Source organism: Symphalangus syndactylus, chromosome 21, assembly GCF_028878055.3.
Source record: "Symphalangus syndactylus isolate Jambi chromosome 21, NHGRI_mSymSyn1-v2.1_pri, whole genome shotgun sequence".
Taxonomy (NCBI): Eukaryota; Metazoa; Chordata; class Mammalia; order Primates; family Hylobatidae; genus Symphalangus; species Symphalangus syndactylus.
Genome location: NC_072443.2, coordinates 52699700 through 52727653, shown reverse-complemented (window position 1 = coordinate 52727653; position 27954 = coordinate 52699700). Strand labels below are relative to the sequence as shown.

The 27954-nt window shown below is 43.4% G+C and overlaps 1 protein-coding gene and 1 long non-coding RNA gene across 8 annotated transcripts; one reads left to right on the top strand and one right to left on the bottom strand.

The window, feature by feature from the left end:
• Positions 1-250: 250 nt before the first annotated feature.
• Positions 251-12420, bottom strand: LOC129471131 (uncharacterized). Its single transcript, XR_008653492.2, has 2 exons — positions 12023-12420; positions 251-489 (listed from the first exon to the last, which is right to left on the bottom strand). It is a non-coding gene; the product is annotated as an uncharacterized lncRNA (long non-coding RNA).
• Positions 12421-12566: 146 nt separating this feature from the next.
• On the top strand, positions 12567-27954 carry CNBP (CCHC-type zinc finger nucleic acid binding protein). 7 transcript variants are annotated; one of them, XM_055259462.2, is made up of 5 exons: positions 12567-12733; positions 25673-25789; positions 25906-25998; positions 26167-26365; positions 26876-27954. In XM_055259462.2, the coding sequence occupies exons 2-5, from the start codon at positions 25687-25689 to the stop codon at positions 26991-26993; spliced, it is 513 nt and encodes a 170-aa protein (XP_055115437.1). In that variant the 5' UTR covers positions 12567-12733; positions 25673-25686; the 3' UTR covers positions 26994-27954. The 7 variants fall into 7 exon arrangements, with proteins under 7 accessions (XP_055115437.1, XP_055115436.1, XP_063486326.1 ...); XM_055259461.2 differs by having other exon boundaries at positions 12587-12733; positions 25673-25810; XM_063630256.1 differs by having other exon boundaries at positions 12595-12733; positions 25936-25998.

Here is a 27954-nt window from a genome sequence, read left to right as displayed (position 1 = left end):
ATATATTATGCCTTATTTAATCCTCACCACAGCCCTTTGAAAATATCCAAAGCCCATTTTCTTTAACATTGTTTGTGGGGCATAGATATAAATTCCATATTCCCAGAAATCCTAGTTCTTCCCTTCATGTTTTTGCTATGGTTTGAGGGGAAATTATAAGAAACATTGTATATCAGTTTCTCCATGGCTAATTTGGGGTAATTGCAAAATTCATATAAATAAGCTACTCAAGGTAATCTTGGTCAGTGAGTGTTTTATAAGGTAATTTATTGAAATTAGAGCTGAAGTTTGAATTGTTAGCTCAGCTATGCAGACGGTTTCACTGTGAGCATTGCACCACAGCCAGGCTCTTTCAGTGCAGATCAGAAGGACAGTTCACTGAACTCAGTAGGGCAGTACTGGCTGTGCCAGCTTGTACAATTCACAGCTTTATGGCCAGGACTGCAGAATCATGGCTTCCGCTTCCATCAGGGGAGAAAGCAGCAGCATCTGAGCAGATGAGAAAGTTAGAAAAGAAAAGCTTGGCTATTATCTGAAATTGCACTGGCTTTGACTTGTCCAAAAGCTATTTCCCCTTTCAAAGTCACTTCGTGAGCATTGACTGTACCAGAATAATCAGCATTCTCTGTGGCTGGCTGAAGGGTGAGTCAGGATTCTAAATTCTAGCTGCAGTGCTGGGGAAAATGGAAACACCAGGCAAGGAATACATCATGATGTCAGCAGTTTCCAAGGGCTGGTCAAAATGCCAGAAAACACGGCTGGTTTTACAATGCAATAAATGTATCTGAATGTTCCAAAAAAACAAGGCAAAGGATTTGTGCTCGTGACATCTGCCCTCAAGCAGGTAGATGTTTTGATATTGGGTGCCTAGAACCTAACATGCCACCAATTAAAGTGTATCGCTGGCATGCAAGGATGCAAAGAAAACACTGCTACATGTAAGGTGCAGCAGGCCCAAACTTCCACAAGGTGGGCAGCCCCGAATGAAACCCCTTGGTCACTTCATCAGCGATCCAAATTCAAGTTTCAGAAATCATTCATCTATTCCTAAACTTTACAGCACGTTCAGAAACAATGACCACCAAAATGTCAACACAAACAATTTCATGTAACTGACAAAAGATTGCTATGCAGAACATATAAAGAACTTTTAGGCTGGGGGCGGTGGCTCATGCCTGTAATCCCAACACTTTGGGAGGCTGAGGCAGGTGGATCACCTGAGGTCAGGAGTTCAAGACCAGCCTGACCAACATGGAGAAACCCCGTCTCCACTAAAAATACAAAATTAGCCGGGCGTGGTAGTGCATGCCTGTAATCCCAGATACTCAGGAGGCTGAGGCAGGAGAATCGCCCGAACCTGGGAGGCGGAGGTTGCAGTGAGTCGAGATTGCACAAAACTCCGTCTTAAAAAAAAAAAAGAACTCTTACAAAGTAGTAAGAAAAAGACAAACAACCCAACAGAAGAAATAAGCAAAATAGCTCCTTCTCAAAAGAGGAAACCTGAATAGTCTACAAATATTATGAAGAGATATTCAACCCCACTGGTAATCTGGGAGACGCTAATTGAAAAAAATGAGACACCAAATGGAAATTAATGTTCGCACAAAAAACCTATACATAAATGTTAACAGCAGTTTTATTTGTAATAGCCCAAACTTGGAAATAAACATAGGTCCTTCAATGAGTGATGGCTGAACAGACTGTGGTCCATCCATACCATGGAATACCAACAATAAAAGGGATGTTTTTTTTTGTTGTTTTTCTTGTTTTTTTTTTGAGATGGAGTCTCGCTCTATCACCCAGGCTGGAGTGCACTGGTGCAATCTTGGCTCACTGCAACCTCTGCCTCTCAGGTTCAAGCAATGCAAGTAGCCTCGCAAGTAGCTGGGACTATACGCATGCACCATCACGCCCAGCTAATTTTTGTATATATATATTTTTTGAGATGGAGTCTTGCTCTGTCACCCAGGCTGGAGTGCAGTAGTGCAATCTCGGCTCACTGAAATCTCCGCCTCCCAGATTTAAGCAGTTCTTTGCCTTAGCCTCCCAAGTAGCTGGGATTACAGGCATGTGCGACCATGCCCAGCTAATTTTTATATTTTTAGTAGAGACGGGGTTTCACCATCTTGGCCAGCCTGGTCTTGAACTCCTGACCTCGTAATCCACCCACCTCTGCCTCCCAAAGTGCTGGGATTATAGGCGTGAGCCACTGAACCTGGCCTACTTCTTGTATTTTTAGTAGAGACAGGGTTTCACCATGTTGTCCAGGCTAGTCTCAAACTCCTGGCCTCAGTGATCTGCCTGCCTCGGCCTCCCAAAGTGCTAGGATTAAAGGTGTGAGCCACTGTGCCCGGCCTTGGATTACTGATACATGCAACAACTTGGATGCTGAATATGCTGAGTGAAAAAAGCCAATCTCTAACGGTTACATACTACATGGTTCCTTTTATACAACATTTTGTTTAATTTTTATTTCTTTTTCTTTTTAAGTTTCCACATACAATATTGAATACAACATTTTTGAAAAGATAAATTTTTTTTTTTTTTTTTTTTTGAGATGAAGTCTTGCTCTGTCACCCAGGCTGGGGTGCAGTGGTGCGATATCAGCTCGCTGAAACCTCTGCCTCCTGGGTTCAAGCAATTCTTCTGCCTCAGCATCCCAAGTAGCTGGGATTACAGGTGCCCACCACCACACCCGGCTAATTTTTTTTTTTTTTTTTAGATGGAGTCTCTCCCTGTCATCCAGGCTGGAGTGCAGTGGTGCAATCTCGGCTCACTGTAACCTCTGCCTCCTGGGTTCAAGCAATTCTCCTGCCTCAAACTCCCTAGTATCTGGGACTACAGGCACGTGCCACTGCGCCCGGCTAATTTTTGTATTTTTAGTTGAGACAGGGTTTCACCACATTGGCCAGGCTGGTCTCAAACTCCTGACCTCGTGATTTGCCCGCCTTGGCCTCCCAAAGTGCTGGGATTACAGGCGTGAGCCACCGCGCCCGGCCTAATTTTTTGTATTTCTTTTTTTTTTTTTAGTAGAGACGCAGTTTCACCATGCTGGCCAGGCTGGTTTCGAACTCCTGACCTCAAGTGATCTGCCTGCCTTAGCCTCCCAAAGTGCTAGGATTACAGGCATGAGCCACCTTGCCCAGCCTGAAAGGATAAAATCTTGCAAATGAAGAACAGAGATTAAAAAGGAAGGGGAGGCCAGATGCAGTGGCTCACACCAGTAATCCCAGTACTTTGGGAGGTCGAGGCAGGCTGATCACTTGAGGCCAGGAGTTCCAGACCAGCCTGGCCAACATGGTAAAACCCCGTCTTTACTAAAAACACAAAAATTAGCCAGGTGTGGTGATGCATCCCTGTAGTCCCAGCTACTTGGGAGGCTGAGGCACAAGAATCGCTTGAACCCAGCAGGTGGAGGTTGCAGTGAACTGAGATTTCACACGACAGGAAGATCCTTGTGTTTTAACTGTTCTGTATCTTAAGTGTGGAGGTGGATACATGGACCTACATATGACATAAAATTCTATATAATTAAACGCACTCACATACACATAAAATGAGTCTGAGTAAAACTAGGGAAACTTGTACAAAGATGTTCTGGTTGTGACTATACTTTTGCAAAGTATTATCATTAGTAAGATCTGGGTTAACGGTATGCAAGTTCTCCGTATTATTTCTTTCGACTACATATGAAATCTACAGTTACTTGAATAAAATCTTTTTTTTGAGACAGAGTCTCGCTCAGGGTGGAGCGCAGTGGCACAATCTTGGCTCACTGCAACCTCCGCTCCTAGGTTCAAGCGATTCTCCTGCCTCAGCCTCCTGAGTAGCTGGGACTACAGGTGCTCACCACCATGCCCAGCTAATTTTTTGTATTTTTAGTAGAGATGGGGTTTCACCACGTTGGCCAGGATGGTCTCAATCTCCTGACCTCGTGATCCACCCGCTTTGGCCTCCCAAAGTGGTGGGATTACAGGCATGAGCCACTGCGCCCGACCTGAATAAAAATTTAAATAAAAAGAGACACCATGTTTCACCCATGAGATTGGCAAACAAATTTTAAAATCTCACAGTATAAAGTTCTTGCAAGGGTGTAAGAAACATGAAGCCTTCATCCACTGCTACTGAGAGTATAATTAGCTATGGCCACTTTTGAGAGTAATATGACAAGCAACCAGTGAAATTTAAAATATCACCCTTCATTGCTCAACATTCACCTCCTGGGGCATATATACTCTAGAGAAATGATTCTGCATGGGCCTGAAAAAAATTGCAAATTTGCATGTAAGGGTTTATGATAGCAAAGGAGTGAAAATAATGTAAATATCCTCTAATAGGTGAATGAACAAATAGAACATAGTTTATTTATAATATAAAGCAGCATAAAGTAATGAACTAGATGAGAATGAACATGTATATATATACACACACACACACACACACACAAGCAGATAGATCTTAGAGACACAATATCAATTTAAAAAGCAAGTTACGGATTGATATTTATTTATTCAACAAATACTTGGGTGCTTACCATGTGTCAGGAGCTGTTCTAGGAGCTAGCAGTACAGCAGAAAACAGACAAAGCAAGATAAAGTCTGCTTCACATATCTTACATTCTTGTACAGGAACACAAGCAAATAGACACGATACTATTTATGTAAAAATGTTAAGGGTGCATGTATGGTTTGGAATATATATCACATGTATACACATACACACACATATGTTAATGTATACGCACATTTTTTAACTGCTCCTTGTGGAGCAGGGGTACCCTAAAAGCAGTGTGCCTAGGGAAGCCATACTTTTTAAAAAATAATATTTAACACTGGGCATGGTGGATCATGCCTGTAATGACAGCACTTTGGGAGGCCAAGGTAGATGGATCATCTGAGGTCAGGAGTTCGAGCCCAGCCTGACCAACAAGGTGAAACCCCATGTATACTAAAACTACAAAAATTAGATGGGCATGGTGGTGTGCACCTGTAATCCCAGCTACTTGGGAGGCTGAGGCAGGAGAATCACTTGAACCCGGAAGACAGAGGTTGCATTGAGCCAAGATGGCACCATTGCACTCCAGCCTGGGCAACAGAGCAGGACTACATCTCGAAATAAATAAATAAATAAAATCTTAAAAATAATATTTTAAAATGGACTAGAATGATATACATAATTTTTTTGAGACAGGCTCTTGCTATGTTGCCCAAGCTGCTCTTAAACTCCTGAGTTCAAGGGTCCTTCCACCTCAGCCTTCTGAGTAGCTGGGACTACAGGCACATATCTGTGCCCAGTTTATACCATTTTTATGATATTGGGAGGAAGGAAAGTAAGTAGGACTTGGGGTGAGGGTGATTGAAGGGAATGTTAACTATATCTGCAATATTTTAATTATCTAAAAGCCATTCTTTGGCCAAGTATAAACACAAATGTTTTCTTTTGTAGTTACAATTAATAATTGAAAAAAAATATATATATATTTTTAGACAGAGTCTCACTCTGTCGCCCAGGCTGGAGTGCAGTGGCACGATCTCAGCTCACTGCAAACTCCGCCTCCTGGGTTCACGCCATTCTCCTGCCTCTCTCAGCCTCCCGAGTAGCTGGGACTACAGGCGCCCACCACCACGCCTGGCTAATTTTTTGTATTTTTAGTAAAGATGGGGTTTCACCGTGTTAGCCAGGATGGTCTCAATCTCTTGACCTCGTGATCCGCCCGCCTCAGCCTCCCAAAGTGCTGGGATTATAGGTGTGAGCCACCGAGCCCAGCCATGAAAGATATTTTTATAGTATAAAAATTTAGAGTCTAAGTTAATATTTCATAAATTGAGGTCTGAGCACATTTCTCAAGATTGAAAACTACTGAGGTATTTATTGATTCATCCTTGCCAAACTCACGAGTGACTAATTTATAAACTAGAATGGCCATTTGTGTTAATTTCTGAAGAAAGGGGCTAGAAACTCAATGAACAAATGGGTAGTATAAAACCTAAGCTCTCCTTTTCTTATCATCACTGCAATTAATTGCATTAATCAGGCATTAAGCCCCTTATGAGATGTGGCTGGCACCCTAGTTTAGATCATGTTCAAAACATTTGCTCTTTTTGGGATTTGTAGGAACTCTGTGCAACTCTGTAAGTTTCCTTTTTTCATTTAAAATGAATGGATTAGGCTAAATATCTGTGATTAGACTAAATACTTTTCGGATCTTAGATTCTAATTCACCTAATTATATAGTAGTTCTTTTTCAATTTAATTTTTACAAATTTGTTATTATTATTATTATTATTATTACTATTTTTGAGACGGAGTCTCACTCGTCTCCCAGGCTGGAGTGCAATAGAGCGATCTCAGCTCACTGCAACCTCCTGCTCTGATTCTCCTGCCTCAGCCTCCTGAGTAGCTAGGATTACAGGCGCCGGCCACACCCGGCTAATTTTTGTATTTTTAATAGAGACAGGGTTTCACCACGTTGGCCAGGCTGGTCTCCAACTCTAGACAAATGGCTAGAAAGTACTAGAATCAGGATTTCTTTTTTTTGTGTGTGTGTCATCAGCGCCAGGCCACAGAGGCTTTTGTTAAGAGTTAAATGAGGCTGGGCACGGTGGCTTACGCCTATAATCCCAGCACTTTGGAAGGTGGAGGAGGATGGATCACCTGAGGTCAGGAGTTTAAGACCAGCCTGGCCAACATGGTAAAACCCTGTCTTTACTAAAAATACAAAAATTATGGCCGGGTGCGATGGCTCACGCCTGTAATCCCAGCACTTCGGGAGGCCGAGGTGGGCAGATCACCTGAGGTCAGGAGTTTCAGACCAGCCTGGCCAACGTACTGAAACCCTGTCTCTACTAAAAATACAAAAACCTACATGATGAAACCCCATCTCCACTAAAAATACAAAAATTAGGTGGGCATGGTCGCACACGCCTGTAATCCCAGCTACTTGGGAGGGAGGCTGAGGCAGGAGAACTGCTTGAATCAGGAGGTTGCAGTGAGTCGAGATGGCGCCACTGCACTTCAGCCTGGTGAGAGAGTGAGACTCCTTCTCAAAAAAAAAGAAAAAGAAAAAGAAAAAAATTATACGGGGGTGGTGGCACATGCCTGTAATCCCAGATACTCAGGAGGCTGAGGCAGGAGAATTGCTTGAACCCGGGAGGTGGAGGTTGCAGTGAGCCAAGATCGCGTCATTGCACTCCAGCCTGGGCAACAATGCGAGACCTCGTCTCAAAAAAACAAAAAGTTAGCCAGGTGTGGTGGTGGGTGCCTGTAATCCCAGCTACTCGGGAGGCTAAGGCAGGAGAATCACTTGAGCAGGCGGCAGAGGTTGCAGTGAGCCAAGGTTGCACCAGTGCACTCTAGCCTGGGTAACAGAGTGAGACTATGTCTCAAAAAAATAAACCATACCAAAAAAACCTCATTATTTTGATATCCATTGTTAAGTTCCAAGTTTAATTAAATTATGTAGATACTTGATATAAAATTACTTTTTTAAAAAATGCAGCTTTTCTTTTCTTTTTCTTCTCTTTTTTTTTTTTTTTTGAGATGGAATCTCACTCTGTCACCCAGTTTGGAGTTCAGTGGTGCTATCTCGGCTCACTGTAACCTCCACCCTGGGCTCAGGTGATTCTCCCACCTCAGCTTCCTGAGTAGCTGGGACTACAGGCAGGTGCCACTACGTCTGGCTAATTTTCTGTATTTTTGGTAGAGACAGGGTTTCACTATGTTGCCGAGGCTGGTCTGAAACTCTCGAGCTCAGGCAATCCACCTGCCGCAGCCTCTCAAAGTGTTGGAATTACAGGCGTGAGCCACTGCACCTGGCCAGCTATTTTTCTTTTAAGGAAAAAAAGAGGCTGCTTTGCTTATGGAGTAGCCCTTCTTTATTCCTTTACTTTATACAAAGAAAAAGAAAAAGAATGGGTGGTTTTACTTTCAAACTCTTTTTTTTTTTTTTTTTTTTTTTTTTTGAGACAGAGTCTCGCTCTATCACCCAGGCTGGAGTGCAGCTGCACAGCCTCAGCTCGCTGCAAGCTCCGCCTCCTGGGTTCACGCCGTTCTCCTGCCTCAGCCTCCCGAGTAGCTGGGACTACAGGCACCTGCCACCACGCGGGTAATTTTTTGTATTTTTAGTAGAGACGGGGTTTCACCTTGTTAGCCAGGATGGTCTTGATCTCCTGACCTCGTGATCCACCCACCTCGGCCTCCCAAAGTGCTGGATTACAGGCGTGTGCCACCGCGCCCGGCCTACTTTGAAACTTTTAACTATTTGCAAATAAAATTTTTCTCTAACCAGTTAGTTTGCAGTAGAGAGTTTCAACTCAAGATCACAGAAGAAGAAGCCAACTAACTAATGAAATGCTCACTAAATGATTTGTCAGTGTTTCATATTTTCTTTATCATCAGTTAGCATTCCCTACACCATCGCTTTAGGGAGTCAACAGAATTTTATAGTACACCTCAGTAAGTACTGGGAGGCCAGTAGCACTGTTGAAGCACATAGGCTGTCTGTGTTTGAAGCCTGATCTGTCATTTGTTCACTTTCTGACCTTGAGCAGATTACTTAAACTCTCTCGACCTGTTTCCTCATGGGGATAATACAAGTACTTCTAGGGGGTTTGTGAAAACTCATAAAGAGGTTAAAAGCATTGCCTGGCATATAGTAAGCACCCAATAAATAATAAGAAATAATATTTGCACAGTAATTATGCCAGAAACTGTTATAAGAGCTGTATATATATTAACAATTAGCTATTACTAGTATTAATAATTCCTAGTTCAGGATTTAGCTTAGTAAACTTTCTGCTTCAGAAGCAAATATGAGAGGTGAAAACATCAATTTATTCTCCTCAGTCTTAGTTACACACTTTCCAAGTAAAGTCACAGAGCACCATTGCCTTGCTGGCAGGGACAAGACATAGGTTTACATAGTATCACCTATCCCCTCAACTTAACAGCATGTACTATGCAGTTGGGCATTTAAGCAGAAATTAAGAGTTGGCAGGTATTGCTCAACTGGTACACATTTTAGGAATGATGCTGAATCATAGCATTTTATCTGGTCTTCTCTCAGGATACTTAATGCTAATTTTTTGTATTTTTAGTAGAGACGGGATTTCACCTTGTTAGCCAGGATGGTCTCGATCTCCTGACCTCATGATCCACCTGCCTCGGCCCCCCAAAGTGCTGGGATTACAGGCGTGAGCCACCGCGCCCAGACTTTTTTTTTTTTTTTGAGACAGAGTCTCCCTCTGTTGTGCAGGCGGGAGTGCAGTGGCCCAATCTCTTGCTCCCAGGTGCAAGCGATTCTCCTGCCTCAGCTTCCCAAGTAGCTGGGATTACAGGTGCCCACCACACTTGGCTAATATTTGTGTTATTAGTAGAGACAAGCTTTCACCATGTTGTCCAGGCTGCTCTCAAACTCCTGACCTCAGGTGATCCACCTACCTCGGCCTCCCAAGTGCTGGGAAGCTTTTTTTTCTTTTTTTTTTTTGAGACTGAGTCTCGCTCCGTCACCCAGGCTGGAGTGCAGTGGCGTGATCTCGGCTCACGGCTACCTCCGCCTCTCAGGTTCAAGCGATTCTCCTGCCTCAACCTCTCAAGTAGCTTGGACTATAGGTGCCCACCACCACGACTGGCTAATTTTTTGTATTTTTAGTAGAGATGGGATTTCATCGTGTTAGCCAGGATGGTCTTGATCAGCTGACCTCGTGATCCGCCCACCTCGGCCTCCCAAAGTGCTGGATTACAGGTGTGAGCCACCGAACCCGGCCGACACTTAATACTTTCTTATGGCCCTTGTTATCTTGCAAGTTCTTCAAGGGCAAACTCTGTGTCTTAACTAGTCACCTTTGTAACCCTTGCAATGCTGAGCATGAGACTAAACACTGGAGGAAGGGAGGAGAATAAAACATCTCTAGGGAAGAGGAATGTAATGGGAGTCTCTTCAAGTCCCACTGGCAGCTTATCTTTTGAGTGAGCTTTTTCCTATTTTCAAACATCTCTAGTAAAATAGGCATACCAAAGGGCATATCCAGGCAACACAAGCCATTGTAGTTAAATTCCACCATACACCTTTTCTGGTGCTTCATGATCAGCCTGGCTCTATTAATAATAGTCATTACAGGAAGCTGCACGCCAGGTAGAAAGAGCCATTAGCTGTTACTACTCCACTGCCAAGAAGTAAAGACATTATGTTTCCATTTCTTCTACTTAAGTCTTTTAAAACCTATAGAACATTATGTCCAGTATCTCTATCTCACACTCACTTTCATTTTCTATAGCTGTTAAAATTTTTGTTTTAAATATTAGGAATATTCCATTCCTGGGTCTATAATGAATAGCAAACATTTTATACAGTACTATGGTTGGAATGTTAAACAAAAATAAGTCCGAAAATATTAATTTTTGGTCCTATGGTAATTTTAACTTGTCTTCTTGGTGTGGTGTGGACGCATCCAGGTTGGACTTCATACACAGCCTCTTGCATTATATTGACTCATTGTCAGAGCTCACGAAGTCACTACCTAAGTGTCTGATTGCTACAGTATACATTACCTCAAGATACTATGAAGGTTAATCAGATTACAGAGGGGAAATCTATAAAGCTGAGTAAGCTTCTTGGTAATGAAACTATATAAATACAAAATACTGTTTTTTATTGGCAGATAATATATCGTGTTTTAGCACAACACATAAGCTGCTAGGCATTTATTCAATCTGATTGGGAATGGGTTAAATTTGGTTAAAAAATTTTACCTTAGGTTGCGTTAATTAAAAAAATGTTTAAGGCTGGGTGCGGTGGCTCACACCTGTAATCCTAGCACTTTGGGAGCACTGGGTGCAGTGGCTCACACCTGTAATCCTAGCACTTTGGCCTAGCACCGCTTGAGGCCAGGAGTTCAAGACCAGCCTGGCCTACATGATGAAACCCTATCTCTACTAAAAATACAAAAATTAGCCAGGCATGGTGGTGGGCGCCTGCAGTCCCAGCTACTCAGGAGGCTGAGGCAGAATTTGTCAAACATGGGAGGCGGAGGTTGCAGTGAGCTGAGATAGCACTCCAGCCTGGGCGACAAAGGGAGACTCTGTCTCAAAAAATAGTAATAAAATTAGAAAGTTCGGCCAGGCGCGGTGGCTCATGCCTGTAATCCCAGCGCTTTGGGAGGCCGATCACCACTTTGGGTAGGCAGATCACCTGAGGTTGGGAGTTTGAGACCAGCCTGACCAACATGGAAAAACCCCGCCTCTACTAAAAATACAAAATTAGCCGGGCGTGGTGGCGCACGTCTGTAATCCCAGCTACTGGGGAGGCTGAAGCAGGAGAATCGCTTGAATCCGGGAGGCGGAGGTTGCAGTGAACCAAGATCCTGCCATTGCACTCCAGCCTGGGCGAGGGAGCGAGACTCTGTTCTCAAAAAAAAAAAAAAAGTTTAAAATATCATTGGTCCTTAAAGTTATACATTCATTCTTTGATAATGGCTATGTTGAACACAACCTCCTAACTGCTTTACAATGATTAAGCACTAACGATTTGAACCCAGGTTTAATGCCTGACTCTCAACACATGTGCTCTGCCTTCTCACGAACATGATTTCAAAAATCATAGCCCCCGGATTCGGGAGTGGCGGCTCATGCCTGTAATCCCAGCGACAGAGCAAGACCCTACTCTTTAAAAAAAGAAATCATAGTATTGAACTGGGAGGTTTCACTGAGACGAAACTTGGGACTCTTCCTTTTTTTTGTTTCGAATAAATCCATTCTAGAATGAGACAAAATTCTAAAATATTTTATAGTTAACAATTTAAATTGGGTTTAATCTTGACAAGGCTATCTAGTGTTATATACACAAATCTCTTTTGGAGAAAATACCGCATCTAAACTGAAGTATATTCCTGAATATGATAGACCAGGTCAAATGGTTCTCCTGGCCCTCCCGGGGGATGTCACTCATAAACGTGCTAAAAGTCACAGTATGGGCCCCATAACCTTACATGCTCATGACCTTCCCAGGGAGGCCCCTCGCCCTTACCAGGCACTTTCATCTTGGGAAGATACATCAGTCCTGGCGGAGAAAGCAGCAAGCCCTTTCCCCGGCTCACAAAAATTAATACAAATCTCAGAGGCTGCATCCCACAGCCGTGACCACCGTGACCTGGCATCCCCTTTTCTGCAAACTTAAACGTTATCTGGAAATCGGGCCTGGCTCTGAAAGCCAAGGGCCTGGCAGGAGCCCGAGAAGGGGGAGAAACTTTCTGCGGCCCCAAGCTAATGGCAGTCACTGCACCGAGACCCGTCCCCTGGCATCCCTTTGCTCCAGCTGGCAAGACAGACCACCAAGGTCAGCCAGATTTCCACCCAGTCTGGCTGGGCCCGGACCCAGCTGCGAACGGCCCGAGAAGCACCGGGACCAGGATCCCGGCGGGAAAGGCCGCGCGCGGGGCACTGCGGGAAAAGACGCGGCACGCAGAAACAGCCGCCCCGCCCCGCGCCGCGCCGCGCTGCGCTCTGCTGGGCGGCCCTCCCGCGGGCGGCTCTGATTGGACTGCCGAACCCCGCGCGCTGATTGGCCGCGTGGGCGAGGCGGAGGAGAGCCGTGCGCAGCGCCGTATGTGGGGCCGTGTGCAGACCCGCGTGTGGCGCAGGCAAGGACCCTCAAAATAAACAGCCTCTACCTTGCGAGCCGTCTTCCCAAGGCCTGCGTCCGAGTCTCCGCCGCTGCGGGCCCGCTCCGACGCGGAAGGTGAGGGCTGGGGGAGGGGGTCGGCGCTGAGGGAGCCGCAGTGCGGGTCGGTTCTGTGGCGGACAGAGAGGGTAGGGAGCGGCGAGGTGGCGATGGCGGCCGCACTTTGGCCTGCACCGTGCTGCGTCAGGCGGGAAGCTCGGCTGCTGCCGTCGCCTCGGACCCGGGTTTCTGGCGCACCGCTGTCGGACGACACTTCTGTCCTTTCTTTGTCCTGGAAAGCTGGGTCGCCGAGCATGCGGGTCTTTCGGCGCCAGGGCCGCACCCCAGGCCGCAGGCTTACGGCAGAGGAGGCCCGCCCGTGCGCCCTTGGGGCCGAGGCCCTGACGCTTCGAGGGTCGCGGAATGAGGGACCGAGGGTGGATTTGGCGGGAACTCACTGGAAGGAGTCCGTGTGGTGGGGAAAGGCTCCCGGCTGCGGATGAAGGGGGGATGGGGTGGGTATAGTCGTGCCGGCCATGTGCTGGGGTCGTGCGCCTGGCGGGCCGTGTGCCAAGGGTTTTGGGGGCCTTAGAAAAGGGTTCTTAGGCCGGGCGCGGTGGATCACGCCTGTAATCCCAGCACTTTGAGAGGCCCAGGCGGGCGCATCACGAGGTCAGGAGTTCGAGACCAGCCTGGCCAGTATGGTGAAACCTTGTCTGTACTAAAAATACAAAAATTAGCCGGGCGTGGTGGCGGGCGCATGTAGTTCCAGCTACTCGAGAGGCTGAGACAGGAGATCGCGTGAACCCGGGAGGCGGAGGTTGTGGTGAGCCGAGATCGCGCCACTACACTCCAGCCTGGGCAACAGAGAGAGACTCCGTCTTAAAGAAAAAAAAAGAAGAAAGAAAAAGAAGAAAGAAAAGGGTTCTTGAAGAAGTCTTTGTGTTTGGGGTGGCGAGACTCTGCTGGAAGACTTGGGAGCCTTTAGAGTTTATACTCCCTATACTTGATAGTTTCCCGATTCTTGAATTTTTATCGTCGTTTAAATACTAAGTTGCTTGTGTTACATTACCATTCCAAAAGGGGCTGATGGGGCTCACTTTCCCTGAGTCAACACGATTTAAGTTGCTGGGATCCTTTAAAAGCGCCATTACCAGAAAAAACACGAATTTGTCAAACCTCCAAAACCACAGCAGCGGGCGGTAGTCTGCATCATTTCTTGGATTAATGAAACAGATGTAATTACAAACGAGACACGAAATTCAACTAGCTCCCTTCCATCTAGGTTTTTCCATATCGTGAGAACCTATTTTAGAATGGCATAATGGTCCACATTTGGGTTTAGGTGTCGATTTTATTATGGGTAAGGCTTGTGCTTGTTCCCACATGTTAACCACATGGCCTCAGCCACAGGGCACTTCCAAAGGAAGTGACTGTTTCTGGTCTTGGGGGTCTTGTGAAAAGAGAACATTGCTCAGTAATCGTCTGTGATTTTAGCTAGTGTGTTTCAGGCATTATTCAGAAGGACTCAGAAGAGGTAAGATAAGCCAAAACTGAATTTGTTTTTTGTCTTTTTCAGAGTGAAGGAGGTCTAATGAATATCCCCATCTTGCTTTTAAATTACATTTTTAAAAGTAGATTTTTCCCCCTTTCCTATTGTTTGACCCAATTTTGGAGTGAAACGTAACAGTTACTATTTCCATTCGAATTTAAATTAGCAATTTTATGTTATTTGTTTGCTCAAGCAGTATAACTGGCGTGTAGAGCTTTCAGGGTTTCAAAAAGATACGAGGTGTAGTCCTTATCTCCTGAGCTTCCCCCTCCCCCCTCCTAAATAGTTTTAAATGCTTCTAATGAGTTACTCTGGTTAAGGATAATCAAACACCTGTAAACTGCCAGGATCCTAGGTACATGCTGTTTTTAGTTTGTTGAGCCTGATTCTTGTCTACAAGAGTTCTTTTTGTATTGGAATATAAAAGGAATAATTTATTACAATTCCCAAGGGCAGAATTAAAAGACTTGAGTTTTTCAGATTTCATCTCTTGATAACAGTTTTTCTATAAAAAAATAAGTTTGTGTTTTTCTGAGGAACCAAAGGTCCTCTTTTTTTTCATATTGGTAACAGGAGAGGTAATGTATTTCAGATGGTGCAGTCTGTAAAATATTTTGAACCAAATCAGTGGAAGACCAGGGGTTTTTCTTTTTTTTGAGACAGAGTCTCACTCTGTCGCCCAGGCTGGAGTGCAGTGGCGCGAACTCGGCTCACTGCGACCTCCGCCTCCCGGATTAAGCGATTCTCCTGCCTCAGCCTCTGGAGTAGTTGGGATTACAGGCGCCCGCCGCCACACCCAGCTAATTTTTGTATTTTAGTAGAGACGGGGTTTCACCATGTTGGCCAGGCTGGTCTCGAACTCCTGACCTTGTGATCCGACTCCCTCGGCCTCTCAAAGTGCTAGGATTACAGGCATGAGCCACCGCGCCTGGCCAGGTTTTTCTTAAACTGGCATTTGAACATCTGGAACAGGCAGGGAGGTGTCTTTTTAAAGTATAAATGCGTTATATGATTTATGACAATTCTACTTGTCTTTTTTTTTTTTTTTTTTTTTTTTTTTTTTTGAGACAGAGTCTTTCTCTGTTGGCCAGGCCGGAATGCAGTGGCACAATCTCGGCTCACTGCAACCTCCATCTCCCGGGCTCAAGCAATTCTCTGGCCTCAGCCTCCCAAGTAGCTGGGATTACAGGCATGTGCCACCATGCCCGGCTAATTTTTGTATTTTTTGTAGAGACGGGGTTTCATCATGTTGGCCAGGCTGGTCTCGATCTCCTGACCTCAGGTAATTCACCTGCCTCGGCCTCCCAAAGTTCTGGGATTACAGGCCTGAGCCACCGTGCCCTGCCAACAATTCTACTTGTCTTTTAAAGTTCAATAAAAATATGTGGCATGTATATGGGATAGTACCAAACTGGTGCCTAAAAGCAGTGAAACCACCATTGGACTAATTGGAATGATTTGTCTATTGGCTGAAGATTTGACCACAGAGAGATTCTGCTTTTTTTTCCTTGCAGGGATGAAAAATTAAAAAAAAAAAAAGAAAAAAGATTGGTTCCTTTTTCTCTTCCTAGCTTCCTGACAGTAAGTAGAGAGCCAGAAGAATGATGCCAAGGCATCCTGGCCTGCTCTGTGGAGAACGCTCTTTCCTTACTGTCTCACTTAATAGAACTCCTGTTCTGGCAGTGTCATATGCTGCAGCAGCAAGGGAATGCCATTGAGTGATTGCAGTAAGCCATGCAGCATTTTCATGTTTAAAACTACTGAGATAATAAAGTGAGAACTTGAGGCCACCAAATTTTAAGTTGTAATTGGAAGGATTTTGTTAATTAGGAATATGAGAGTGCTACAGTGATCACCTGGAATGGTTCCATAAATACAAATGAGGTGTTAACTAGCGAATCAAGTTGCCAGTGTTTGTTTGGTGAGATTCCTAAGTTCTGCCATGAAGTTAAAGAAAATATCTATCTTTTAAGATTCAAGGAACCTGTGTGAATGAATTCAAAATTATTATGACTAGATTTTTTTAAAAGCTATCAGTTCTAGTTTTACTTTGATTTTTATCTAAAGAGAAATACAGAATGAATACTTAACAGCATTACAATTCAAATGTTTGTGGCTTTTTTTTCTTAATTACTAGATATATGGTAGTAATACCTTTATGTAAGATTTTGAAGTAGAGAGTGAATTGGTATAATTCCCTACCTTAAAAATATTACACAATAGCATTTTTGTCGTATATTACGATAGCATTTTTGTGTACTTTGCCACTTAACTTTTTTTTTTTTTTTTTGAGACAAAGTCTTGCTCTGTCACCCAGGCTGGAGTGCAATGGCAGAATCTCAGCTCACTGCAACCTCTGCCTCCTGGGTTTAAGCCATTCTCCTGCCTCAGCCTCCTGAGTAGCTGGGACTATAGGCACGTGCCACCACGCCCGGCTAATTTTTGTTTTTATAGTTTTTTTTTTTTTTTTTTCCTTCGGAGACGGAGTCTCGCTTTGTCATCCACATTGGAGTGCAAATGGCATGATCTCGGCTCACTGCAGCCTCCACCTCCTGGGTTCAAGTGATTCTCTTGCCTCAGTCTCCTGAATAGCTGAGATTATAGGCATGCACCACCATGCCCAGTTAATTTTTGTATATTTAGTAGAGACAGGGTTTCACTATGTTGGCCAGGCTGCTGACCTCAAGTGATCTTCCTGCCTCGGCCTCCCAAAGTGCTGGGATTACAGGCATGAGCCACTGCGCCTGGCCTCAACTCTTAACAAAAGCCTTTGCAGAGGATTGAGAGCCAGACTCTTGAAATCCTGATTGTAGTACTTTCTAGCGGTGTGGCTTTGGGTAAGTCACTTGGTGTCAGATTTTTTTATTTATTTTTTTGAGATGGAGTCCCGCACTGTCCCCCAGGCAACCTCTGCCTCCAGGGTTCGTGCCATTCTCCTGCCTCAGCCTCCCGAGTAGCTGGGACTACAGGCGCCTGCCACCACGCCTGGCTAATTTTTTATATTTTTAGTAGAGATGGGGTTTCACTGTGTTAGCCAGGATGGTCTTGATCTCCTGACCTTGTGATCCGCCCGCCTTGGCCTCCCAAAGTGCTGGGATTACAGGCATGAGCCACTGCCCCTGGCCGATGTCAGATGTTCAGTTTGTCATTAAAATGGAGCAAGAATACATAACTTGTGAGGTTGTAAGATTATAGATATGTTTACTAATGCCTGACTCATAGATCTCCAGCTATTAAAACTCTTCAAGAAGTAATCAGGGCAGGCGGAAATGGATGTAATTAACCAAGGTCAGGCAGTAAGTTCAGGAACCAGGATAAAAATATAGAATTGCTCCCGAGTAGGTACTCTGTTTTCCACTATTCTGGCTGGAATGCAGGTAATACAGAAAGGATATTGCTTCCTTTCATTGCCTTTTTTTTTTTTTTTCCTTTGAGGTGGAGTTTCACTCTTGTTGCCCAGGCTGGAGTGCGATGGCGTGATCTCGGGCTCACCGCAACCTCTGCCTCCTGGGTTCAAGCGATTCTCCTGCCTCAGCCTCCTGAGTGTCTGGAACTACAGGCATGCGCCACCACACCCGGCCAATTTTGTGTTTTTAGTAGAGACGGGATTTCTCCATGTTGGTCAGGCTGGTCCTGAGCTCCTGACCTCAGGTGATCCGCCCACCTCAGCCTCCCAAAGTGCTGGGATTACAGGTGTGAGCCACCACACCTGGCCCCCGTAGTTTGTTTTTATTAAAACAATCTGGGCCATCTTGGCTAACACAGTAACACAGTGAAACCCTGTCTCTACTAAAAATACAAAAAAAAAAAAAAAAAAAAAGCCAGTCGTGGTGGCAGGCATCTGTAGTCCCAGCTACTCGAGAGGTTGAGGCAGGAGAATGGGGTGAACCTGGGAGGTGGAGCTTGCAGTGAGCCGAGATCCTGCCACTGCACTCCAGCCTGGGCGACAGCAAGACTCTGTCTCAAAAAAAAAAATCTGAAGTGTTTCAGTACCATGTTGGAACAGTAAACTGACTTAATGGAGCATAATAATGCGTATGCATATAAACATTCAGTGGGCAAAAGCTCTAATATGGTCTAAATGCAGTTAAGTGAACAACATGAATGAGTCAGGGATAACCCTGAGCTTGCGAAAAGTAAGGATATATACAAATGTGAATGTGTACAGCTGTGTTAGGAAAACCATATAAAGTAATAAAGATAGCCAGAATCATACACTACTTTGCTAGTGTCATTTTTATCTCCAACTTTCCTGTTGCTACTTTATTTTAAACGTATTTTCTAGGACAGAGTTATGATCATACTATTTATTTATTTATTTTTTTTTTTTTTTGAGACGGAGTCTCGCTCTTTCACCCAGGCTGGAGTGCAGTGGCGCGATCTCGGCTCACTGCAGGCTCCGCCCCCTGGGGTTCACGCCATTCTCCTGCCTCAGCCTCCCGAGTAGCTGGGACTACAGGCGCCCGCCACCTCGCCCGGCTAATTTTTTGTATTTTTAGTAGAGACGGGGTTTCACCGTGTTAGCCAAGATGGTCTCGATCTCCTGACCTCGTGATCCGCCCGCCTCGGCCTCCGAAAGTGCTGGGATTACAGGCGTGAGCCACCGCGCCTGGCCTGATCATACTATTTATTAGAACCCTGGTTGTTAGTCTTGACCACATACTGTTAGATTTTAGTAGTTTACTGTATTTGTTTTTAGTATCAATAGTATGGTGCAATTACTGACATTAAGGAAGACAAATTTAGTATAGTAACCATTTGTGGTTTCTTTAATTCCAAGATAAGTTCAAAATTTGTAAAATAGTTAAACACTTCTTAGTTTAGCATACATGGCTCCTCACAGTGAATCTTAAGTCTTATCAGACCTTATCTTTTTTTTTTTTTTTTGAGACAGAATCTTGCTCTGTTGCCCAGGCTGGAGTGCAGTGGTGCGATCTCGGCTCACTGCATCCTCTGCCTCCTGGGTTCAAGCAATTCTTGTGCCTCAGCCTCCTGAGTAGTTGGGATTACAGGCACGCACCACCGTGTCCAGCTAATTTTTGTATTTTTAGTAGAGACAGGGCTTCACCATGTTGGCCAGCTGGTCTCGAACTCCTGACCTCAGGTGATCCATCTGCCTCGGCCTCCCAAAATGCTGGGATTACAGGCGTGGGCCACCCCGCCCAGCCCAGATCTTATCTTGACTGTCTTAGTCATTTATTCTCTTGCCTGACATGCCCTGTGCTCCTACCACCTTTTAAAGTGGTTTGTGTCATAAACATTTGATACACAAAAATTGAAACTTAGGACAAATATCTTGATGTCTGGTAGCTGAAAATGTGAACTGATTTGGAAATCACCAGGTTTTCTCCTCTTAATCTCTTCTCCATTCCATTCAGGAAATAGACTGTAAGGTGGGAAACAAGTATAAGCAGTTAGCCTCACTCCAAACCTGCTATGTAATAGACATTGGACTGAATTCTGTCTACTATCTGTAAGCAATCCAAGGTAATTGGCAAAAGCGGAAAGAATATGTACTCAGAAGACCAAAACTTTGGTTTTTAAATTGAATATCTATTAAGCACAAGGTAACAATTCTTACCACACACATCAGTTTTATTATTTCCCTTTTACAAATAAGACAGAGATGGGTAGTCAGATGTCTTTGAGGTAACACAGCAAGTAGTTAAACTGGGTTAATTGATTAACCCAGGTTGAGTATGGTTCCAAAATCTCTTACAGTGTCAGGCAGGCTACATCAGTGCAGTATACATATATCAGGTTTCACGAAAAATTTTTTCCAGAGAAAACACAAACCCAAGGAACCTTCAGTAAGTGGTCCCTTTTATTAGTGGTTTTTAGCAAAAGGAAGAAACTGTTTTCCTGCTGCCTGACAAAAGTAAAAAACAGTATTTTGTTTTTTATTGAAGTTAGTATGTATGTTTTGTAGCTTGCATAAAATAGTATTGAAATCCAATTGATAATGAATTCTTGGACTGATAGAACCTGGATGACAAATTAGAGGTTCTGGCCTGGCTGCTGGCTTTTTTTTTTTTTTTTTTTTTTTTTTGAGACGGAGTCTTGTGTCACCCAGGCTGGAGTGCAGTGGCGCGATCTCGGCTCACTGCAAGCTCCGCCTCCCGAGTTCACGCCATTCTCCTGCCTCAGCCTCTCCGAGTAGCTGGGACTACAGGCGCCCGCCACCACGCCCGGCTAATTTTTTTTTTTGTATTTTTAGTAGAGACGGGGTTTCACCGTGGTCTCGATCTCCTGACCTCGTGATCCACCCGCCTCGGCCTCCCAAAGTGCTGGGATTACAAGTGTGAGCCACTGCGCCCGGCCGTGGCTGCTGGCTTTTTTAGTTGTCTTGGGTGTAAATTTCTCAGCCACACGTGGGGATTATGTTAGATAATCTGAAAAAAATCTAATTTTCATGGTTTTATGATTCAGCAGCTTTCTTCCTTTGATATTTTCTAGTATTTGCTTTATTATAGATTGGAATCCCCAAAATAGCATTTACAAGTAGAAGATACTTCTGTTACTGGATTTTAAAAATAATTACATTGGGAATGTCCTTTGAGTGGTTGGCCCTAATCCCTGTCAGAAGCTGAAAGTTGTGGATCCTAAATTCATCTGGGCAGAATCTTACCTATGATTTCAGAAAGCTGAGAGTTTCAGAGAGTGACTGTAGTCAGTCCTTAGTACAAAATTGAGAATACATCATTACTTTAATGGTGCAGTAACTCTTGTGACTGATAGCAATAATTTAGGTGCTTTGTTGTTAGTACTGGATTAGATTGGATTAGGTCAGTAGTTTCACCAAATTACTAAAGACCCCTGCCCCCCAGAATTAAAATACTGAGTTAACATAATGGCTGGTAAAAGGATAACTATATGGGGTGTTCGATGATTCAAAGGTGAATTACTTGGTCTCTACCTTCAAGGAATATGATACAAGGCAATATGGTACTGCCATTGGACAGATATTAACAGAGTGTCCTGGGACTTAATAGGAAGCGTAGTTCCAGGCTGGGAGATGTAGTCAGATTCTTTTATAGAGTTGGCCCGTGAAGGTTGGAAAAAGTTGTGACAGGTGGAAAAGGAGCAGGGGAGACCAGGACAGTGCATTGAAATTCCAGCCAGGAGCAGTCATAGGCAATGAGACAGACTCATGGAGCCATGATTCTCAGATGTCTTACCTTTAGTTTTCGTAAGGAATATAATGGAATTCTGTAAAGACCTTTAAACTAAATACATTCATATGAGATGAGTGCTAGGATGGGGACCTGCTGCCTAATATAAGTAGTGTGAGTCTAAAACATTGTGGAAAGTGGTTAGTTTAATAATGTTATTAAAGAGACAAGTCTATCACAAGGGACCAGTTACCAGTGAAACCGTAGACCACCTGATTCACTGTGATAGGGTTAGCCAAAGGGAGGAGAGGGCAGATTGCATACATAGTACCTAAGGCCACTCAAAGACCTCTTTTAAAATCATGTGTCATATTGATGACATTTGGAGGCTATTAATGTTTTTCTTTTAAGACTTAGTGTTTTTTTTTTCTTTATTAGCATTAATTTAGTAAACAAAATTATGTGTGACTAAAAATGGCAAAACAGGCTGGGCGCAGTGGCTCACGCCTGTAATCCCAGCACTTTGGGAGGCCAAGGCAGGTGGATCACTAGGTCAGGAGATCAAGACCATCCTGGCCAACATGGTGAAACCCCGTCTCTACTAAAATACAAAAAATTACCCGGGCATGGTGGTGCACGCCTATAGTCCCAGCTATGCGGGAGGCTGAGGCAGGGGAATCGCTTGAACCCGGGAGGTGAAGGTTGCAGTGAGCCAAGATTGCGCCACCGCGCTCCAGCCTGGTGAGAGAGCGAGACTGTCTCAAAAAAAAAAAAAAGAAAAAAGAAAAACATCTAAAACTTCTGTTCTATTCTAGTGTGTAAAGTTCTGCCTTTGCCACTGAGGTGCATATCTGTTTTACAGAATAGTTTTTTTTTTTTCTTTCTTTCTTTGAAGACAGAGTCTCGCTCTGTCACCCAGGCTGGAGTGCGGTGGCCCAGTCTCAGCCCCCTGCAACCTCCACCTCCCGGGTTCAAGCGATTCTCCTGCCTCAGCCTCTCGAGTAGCTGGGACTACAGGCGCGTACCACCACGCCCGGGTAATTTTTTTATTTTAGTAGAGTTGGGGTTTCACCGTGTTGGCCAGGATGGTCTTGATTTCCTGACCTCATGATCCGCCTGCCTCCCAAAGTGCTGAGATTACAGGCGTAAGCCACCGTGCCTGCCTTAATTTTGTGTTTTTAGTAGAGATGGAGTTTCACTGTGTTGGTCAGGCTGATCTGAAACTCCTGACCTCAGATGATCCTCCTGCCTTGGCGTCCCAAAGTGCTGGGATTATAGGTGTGAACCACTGTGCCCATCCTTGTTTTGTATTTTCTAAAAGATATGTATCTTGTTTAAATATTAAATTATAGATATTCAGGCCTTGCAGATTGTCTGGATTACACTGTAAAAGTAATCATTTATGTGCAAATAATTCCTTGAGATCAATAGTTAGATGAGCTCAAGCTGATCTGACTAAACTGGAGAAGATACAAAATGAAGATGGGGAGGAAGTGGTGCCATAAGCAGCTTTTTTTCTTTGACCATTTTATATGCTTTTTTTTTTTTTTTTTTTTTTTGAGATGAGTTTCACTCTCGTAGCCCAGGTTGGAGTGCAGTTGCTTGGCTTGCAACAACCTCCACCTCCCGGGTTCAAGAGATTCTCCTGCCTCCACCTCCTGAGTAGCTGGGATTATAGGCATGCGCCACCAAGCCGGGCTAATTTTGCATTTTTAGTAGAGATGGGGTTTCTCCATGTTGGTCAGACTGGTCTCGAACTCCCAACCTCAGGTGAACCATCCTCCTCGGCCTCCCAGAGTGCTGGGATTACAGGTGTGAGCCACCGTGCCCTGCCTGCCATTCTTTTTTTTTTTTTTTTTTTTTTTTTTTTTTTTTTTTTTTAATTCTGACTTTCTCTGTGGTGGAAACCAGCAAATACTTCACATAATTTAGGATGCTGATACTAGTACAGTTAACAGAATGATTACAAAGCAGATACTATTTCAAATTCTGTAAAAATCTGTTTTTAATATCCTTCACTGGCTGTTTCTTCTGACTAGAAATGTTTTGTATATCTGAAAGCACCAGTAACTCATAGCCAAATAATTTTTTTGGTAATATGTTCATAGGCAAGTGGCAAGAGTTAGTAGAAAGATTTCTCTAAGAATTTATCCTAAATCAGATTGCACAGAGTTGGGGTGAGTATTGGGTTATTTTCTTTTGTATATTTGGCAATGAGTACTTTTTGAAACTCAACTTCAGCGTAATTTTAAGTCACTAAATTTGTCTACAAGTTAATGATCAAACAGTTACTGAAAGTGGAGAACCTTGCCATTTTTCTGACTGCCTTTTGGGTCTTTGGTACTGTGGTTGGGTTAGCTAATTCGATTATCCACTCAAGTTTTACTCAGTTGGAAATATGTTTTCTAGATGATGGTGCCTGTGCTTAGGTTTGAGAGGATATTCAAAATACGACTTTGTGTGCCATTGTTTGACAGTGGAATTAAGGGTAAAAATATTTAGATATGGAAGTGTGAAAATATAGTTGCATTGTTTTCATTCCGTTCTATTCCATTTCATTCTATTTTAAGAATAGCCTCGATTTATTTTTAGATTGTTACATAAGAAGTACAAAATCCATTTGCTTTAGTGGGAGTTTTATTTTTATTTTAAAATGATACCCAATTAAAGGAGTTTATTATGAAATTCTAAGTAGCATTGTTTAAAATGTAAAATTACATTACAGAAACATTTGGAAAGGGGAGAATAAAAGAAAAGAAAACAAAACACAAATGTTCCCAGCGCTGTAGGTGCTATTATTAGCGCTTTGGTGTAACTCATGGTCGTTTTCCTACTATTTTTATTATACAGTCATCTCTTGGTATCTGTGAAGTGGTTCCACGAACTCCCTCAGATACCAAAATCCTCCTATGCTCAAGTTCCTGATACAAAATAGTGTAGTACTTGGATTACAACCTTTGCACATCTTCCCATATACTTTAAAATCATCTCTAGATTACTTACAATACCTAACACAATGTAAATGCTGAATAAGTAGTTGTTAACGTTGTGTTGTTTAGGGAATAATGGCAAGAAAAGTCTGCATGTTCAATACAGATGCAACTTTTTTCCACTGAATATTTTTATTCCGAGGTTGGTTGAAGCCATGGATGCAGAACCCATGGATATAGAGGGCCTACTGTACTTGTACCATCTAGAGATAAGATTTGTATCTTGCATTTGTTTTAACATATCTGTTCTAAGGAATATCTGAGTCACCAGGCAAGTGCTGCAGTATAACTATGTACTACGTCAGGTGCTAAGGTTAAGAGAGTATTTTCCTTCACTGACTCCTCACTCCGAGAATCCATTTTACAGCTTCATTGGTTTGGGTTATTCCAATTTTCTGATGTGAGTAAATAAATTACTTCTATTTGCCCAAAATAAAGCTTATATAGGCCTTATAACCATGCAAATGTGTCCATTAAGTTGGACCTGGAATGAGTGAATATTACTGCCAATTTGTGTGTGTGTGTGTGTGTGTGTGTGTATGTGTTTGTGTGCCTGTCTGACTTTGTCCCCTAGGTTGGAGTGCAGTGGCATGATCTCGTCTCACTGCAACCTCCACCTCCCGGTTTCAAGCGATTCTTCTGCCTCAGCCTCCCGAGTAGCTGGGATTACAGGCGCATGCCACCACGCCCGGCTGTTTTTTGTATTTTTAGTAGAGACGGGGTTTCGCCATATTGGCCAGGCTGGTCTCAAACTCCTGACCTCAGATGGTCCACCCGCTTCGGCCTCCCAAAGTGCTAGGATTACCGGCATGAGCCACCGTGCCCAGCCACTACCAGTTATTTCTCATAATGGATTTTCATTGACCCTAACCCTGTAAATTCCATCACTTCTATCAATAACTATTAACGTGTATATTATAATAGGTCTATAATACCCAAGCATGTAGTTGTGTGATTATTTTTTGAGACGGGAGTCGCACTGTTGCCCAGGCTGGAGTACAGTGGCACCATCTCAGCTCACTGCAAGCTCCGCCTCCCGGGTTCACACTATTCTCCTGCCTCAGCCTCCCAAGTAGTTGGGATTACAGGCGCCCGCCACCTCGCCTGGCTAATTTTTTGTATTTTTAGCAAGAGACGGGGTTTCACCATGTTAGCCAAGATGGTCTCGATCTCATGATCCACCCACCTCGGCCTCCCAAAGTGCTGGGATTACTGGCATGAGCCACCACACCCAGCTATTTTTTTAACCAATATATTAGCTAGCTTTTTTCCCCAGAATAATTTTCCAAAAATACATTTAATGGAGAATAAAAGTTAAAAGAACTTTCAGTGGTTTAATGCTGTTACTTTTAATATTTCAAAGATCTGACTACAGCCATGAGCAGCAATGAGTGCTTCAAGTGTGGACGATCTGGCCACTGGGCTCGGGAATGTCCTACTGGTGGAGGCCGTGGTCGTGGAATGAGAAGCCGTGGCAGAGGTGGTTTTACCTCGGATAGAGGTATTTTGTCGAATAGAAAAATTTGAAGTACTTCAGTATTTGTTAGTATCAAGACTGATCTGACTAGCCGAATTATTTGTTTTTGCTCAAAACAGGTTTCCAGTTTGTTTCCTCGTCTCTTCCAGACATCTGTTATCGCTGTGGTGAGTCTGGTCATCTTGCCAAGGATTGTGATCTTCAGGAGGATGGTAAGTATTTAACACTTCCTTTTCATACCCCTCTAGAGCTTGGAGAGGTGAGCACATGCAACTGTGTATAGCATTTCCACCTTTGAGGTTTTGTATTGTATAATTTAAAACGTAACACTTTGTAAAGGTTCTATAGTCTTGGCCTGTTTCTTTTCCTTATTGTTGAAGCCTGCTATAACTGCGGTAGAGGTGGCCACATTGCCAAGGACTGCAAGGAGCCCAAGAGAGAGCGAGAGCAATGCTGCTACAACTGTGGCAAACCAGGCCATCTGGCTCGTGACTGCGACCATGCAGATGAGCAGAAATGCTATTCTTGTGGAGAATTCGGACACATTCAAAAAGACTGCACCAAAGTGAAGTGCTATAGGTAAGGTGTCAGAATGTTGTTAGAAGAAAACTCATTGCAGAGATTCTTCCAGAGATGAATTAGCTATAAATAGACGGGCCTTAGTAAATTCAGTGAAAGTTAGCTGTGACCACATAAGACCAATTTTCAGCATATGTAACTGGCAGTCTATCTGTATATAATTCTGTATTCTGCCCTGATATCCTGTGGCTTATGGTACCTGGGCAGTTTTCACAACTGGACTTTTTTAATATATAAAAGTAAGAGTGTTATAATTTGAAACTACCAGAGACTTCATAGAAAGCTCTGTAATATACATAAATCTTTTATCATGTAACCAGAAATCTTTGCCTGTTTGTGACATGTAAGTGTATAATTTGATAAATGTTGTTGTGTACATATCTGTGAAACCTTAGGGGTTAATTGCATGAAAACAAAGATCAGGTGTTTTGTTCTGCATGGTGACTGTTGCTTTGGTAGACAGTTTTGTTCTGAGGCCCATTGTGAAAACTATTTTAATTTCTTTTTTAGGTGTGGTGAAACTGGTCATGTAGCCATCAACTGCAGCAAGACAAGTGAAGTCAACTGTTACCGCTGTGGCGAGTCAGGGCACCTTGCACGGGAATGCACAATTGAGGCTACAGCCTAATTATTTTCCTTTGTCGCCCCTCCTTTTTCTGATTGATGGTTGTATTATTTTCTCTGAATCCTCTTCACTGGCCAAAGGTTGGCAGATAGAGGCAACTCCCAGGCCAGTGAGCTTTACTTGCCGTGTAAAAGGAGGAAAGGGGTGGAAAAAAACCGACTTTCTGCATTTAACTACAAAAAAAGTTTATGTTTAGTTTGGTAGAGGTGTTATGTATAATGCTTTGTTAAAGAACCCCCTTTCCGTGCCACTGGTGAATAGGGATTGATGAATGGGAAGAGTTGGGTCAGACCAGTAAGCCCGTCCTGGGTTTCTTGAACATGTTCCCATGTAGGAGGTAAAACCAATTCTGGAAGTGTCTATGAACTTCCATAAATAACTTTAATTTTAGTATAATGATGGCCTTGGATTGTCTGACCTCAGTAGCTATTAAATAACATCAAGTAACATCTATATCAGGCCCTACATAGAACATACAGTTGAGTGGGAGTAAACAAAAAGATAAACATGCGTGTTAATGGCTGTTCGAGAGAAATCGGAATAAAAGCCTAAACAGGAACAACTTCATCAGTGTTGATGTTGGACACATAGATGGTGATGGCAAAGGTTTAGAACACATTATTTTCAAAGACTAAAACCCAGAGTAAACATCAATGCTCAGAGTTAGCATAATTTGGAGCTATTCAGGAATTGCAGAGAAATGCATTTTCACAGAAATCAAGATGTTATTTTTGTATACTATATCACTTAGACAACTGTGTTTCATTTGCTGTAATCAGTTTTTAAAAGTCAGATGGAAAGAGCAACTGAAGTCCTAGAAAATAGAAATGTAATTTTAAACTATTCCAATAAAGCTGGAGGAGGAAGGGGAGTTTGACTAAAGTTCTTTTTGTTTGTTTCAAATTTTCATTAATGTATATAGTGCAAAATACCATATTAAAGAGGGGAATGTGGAGGACTGAAA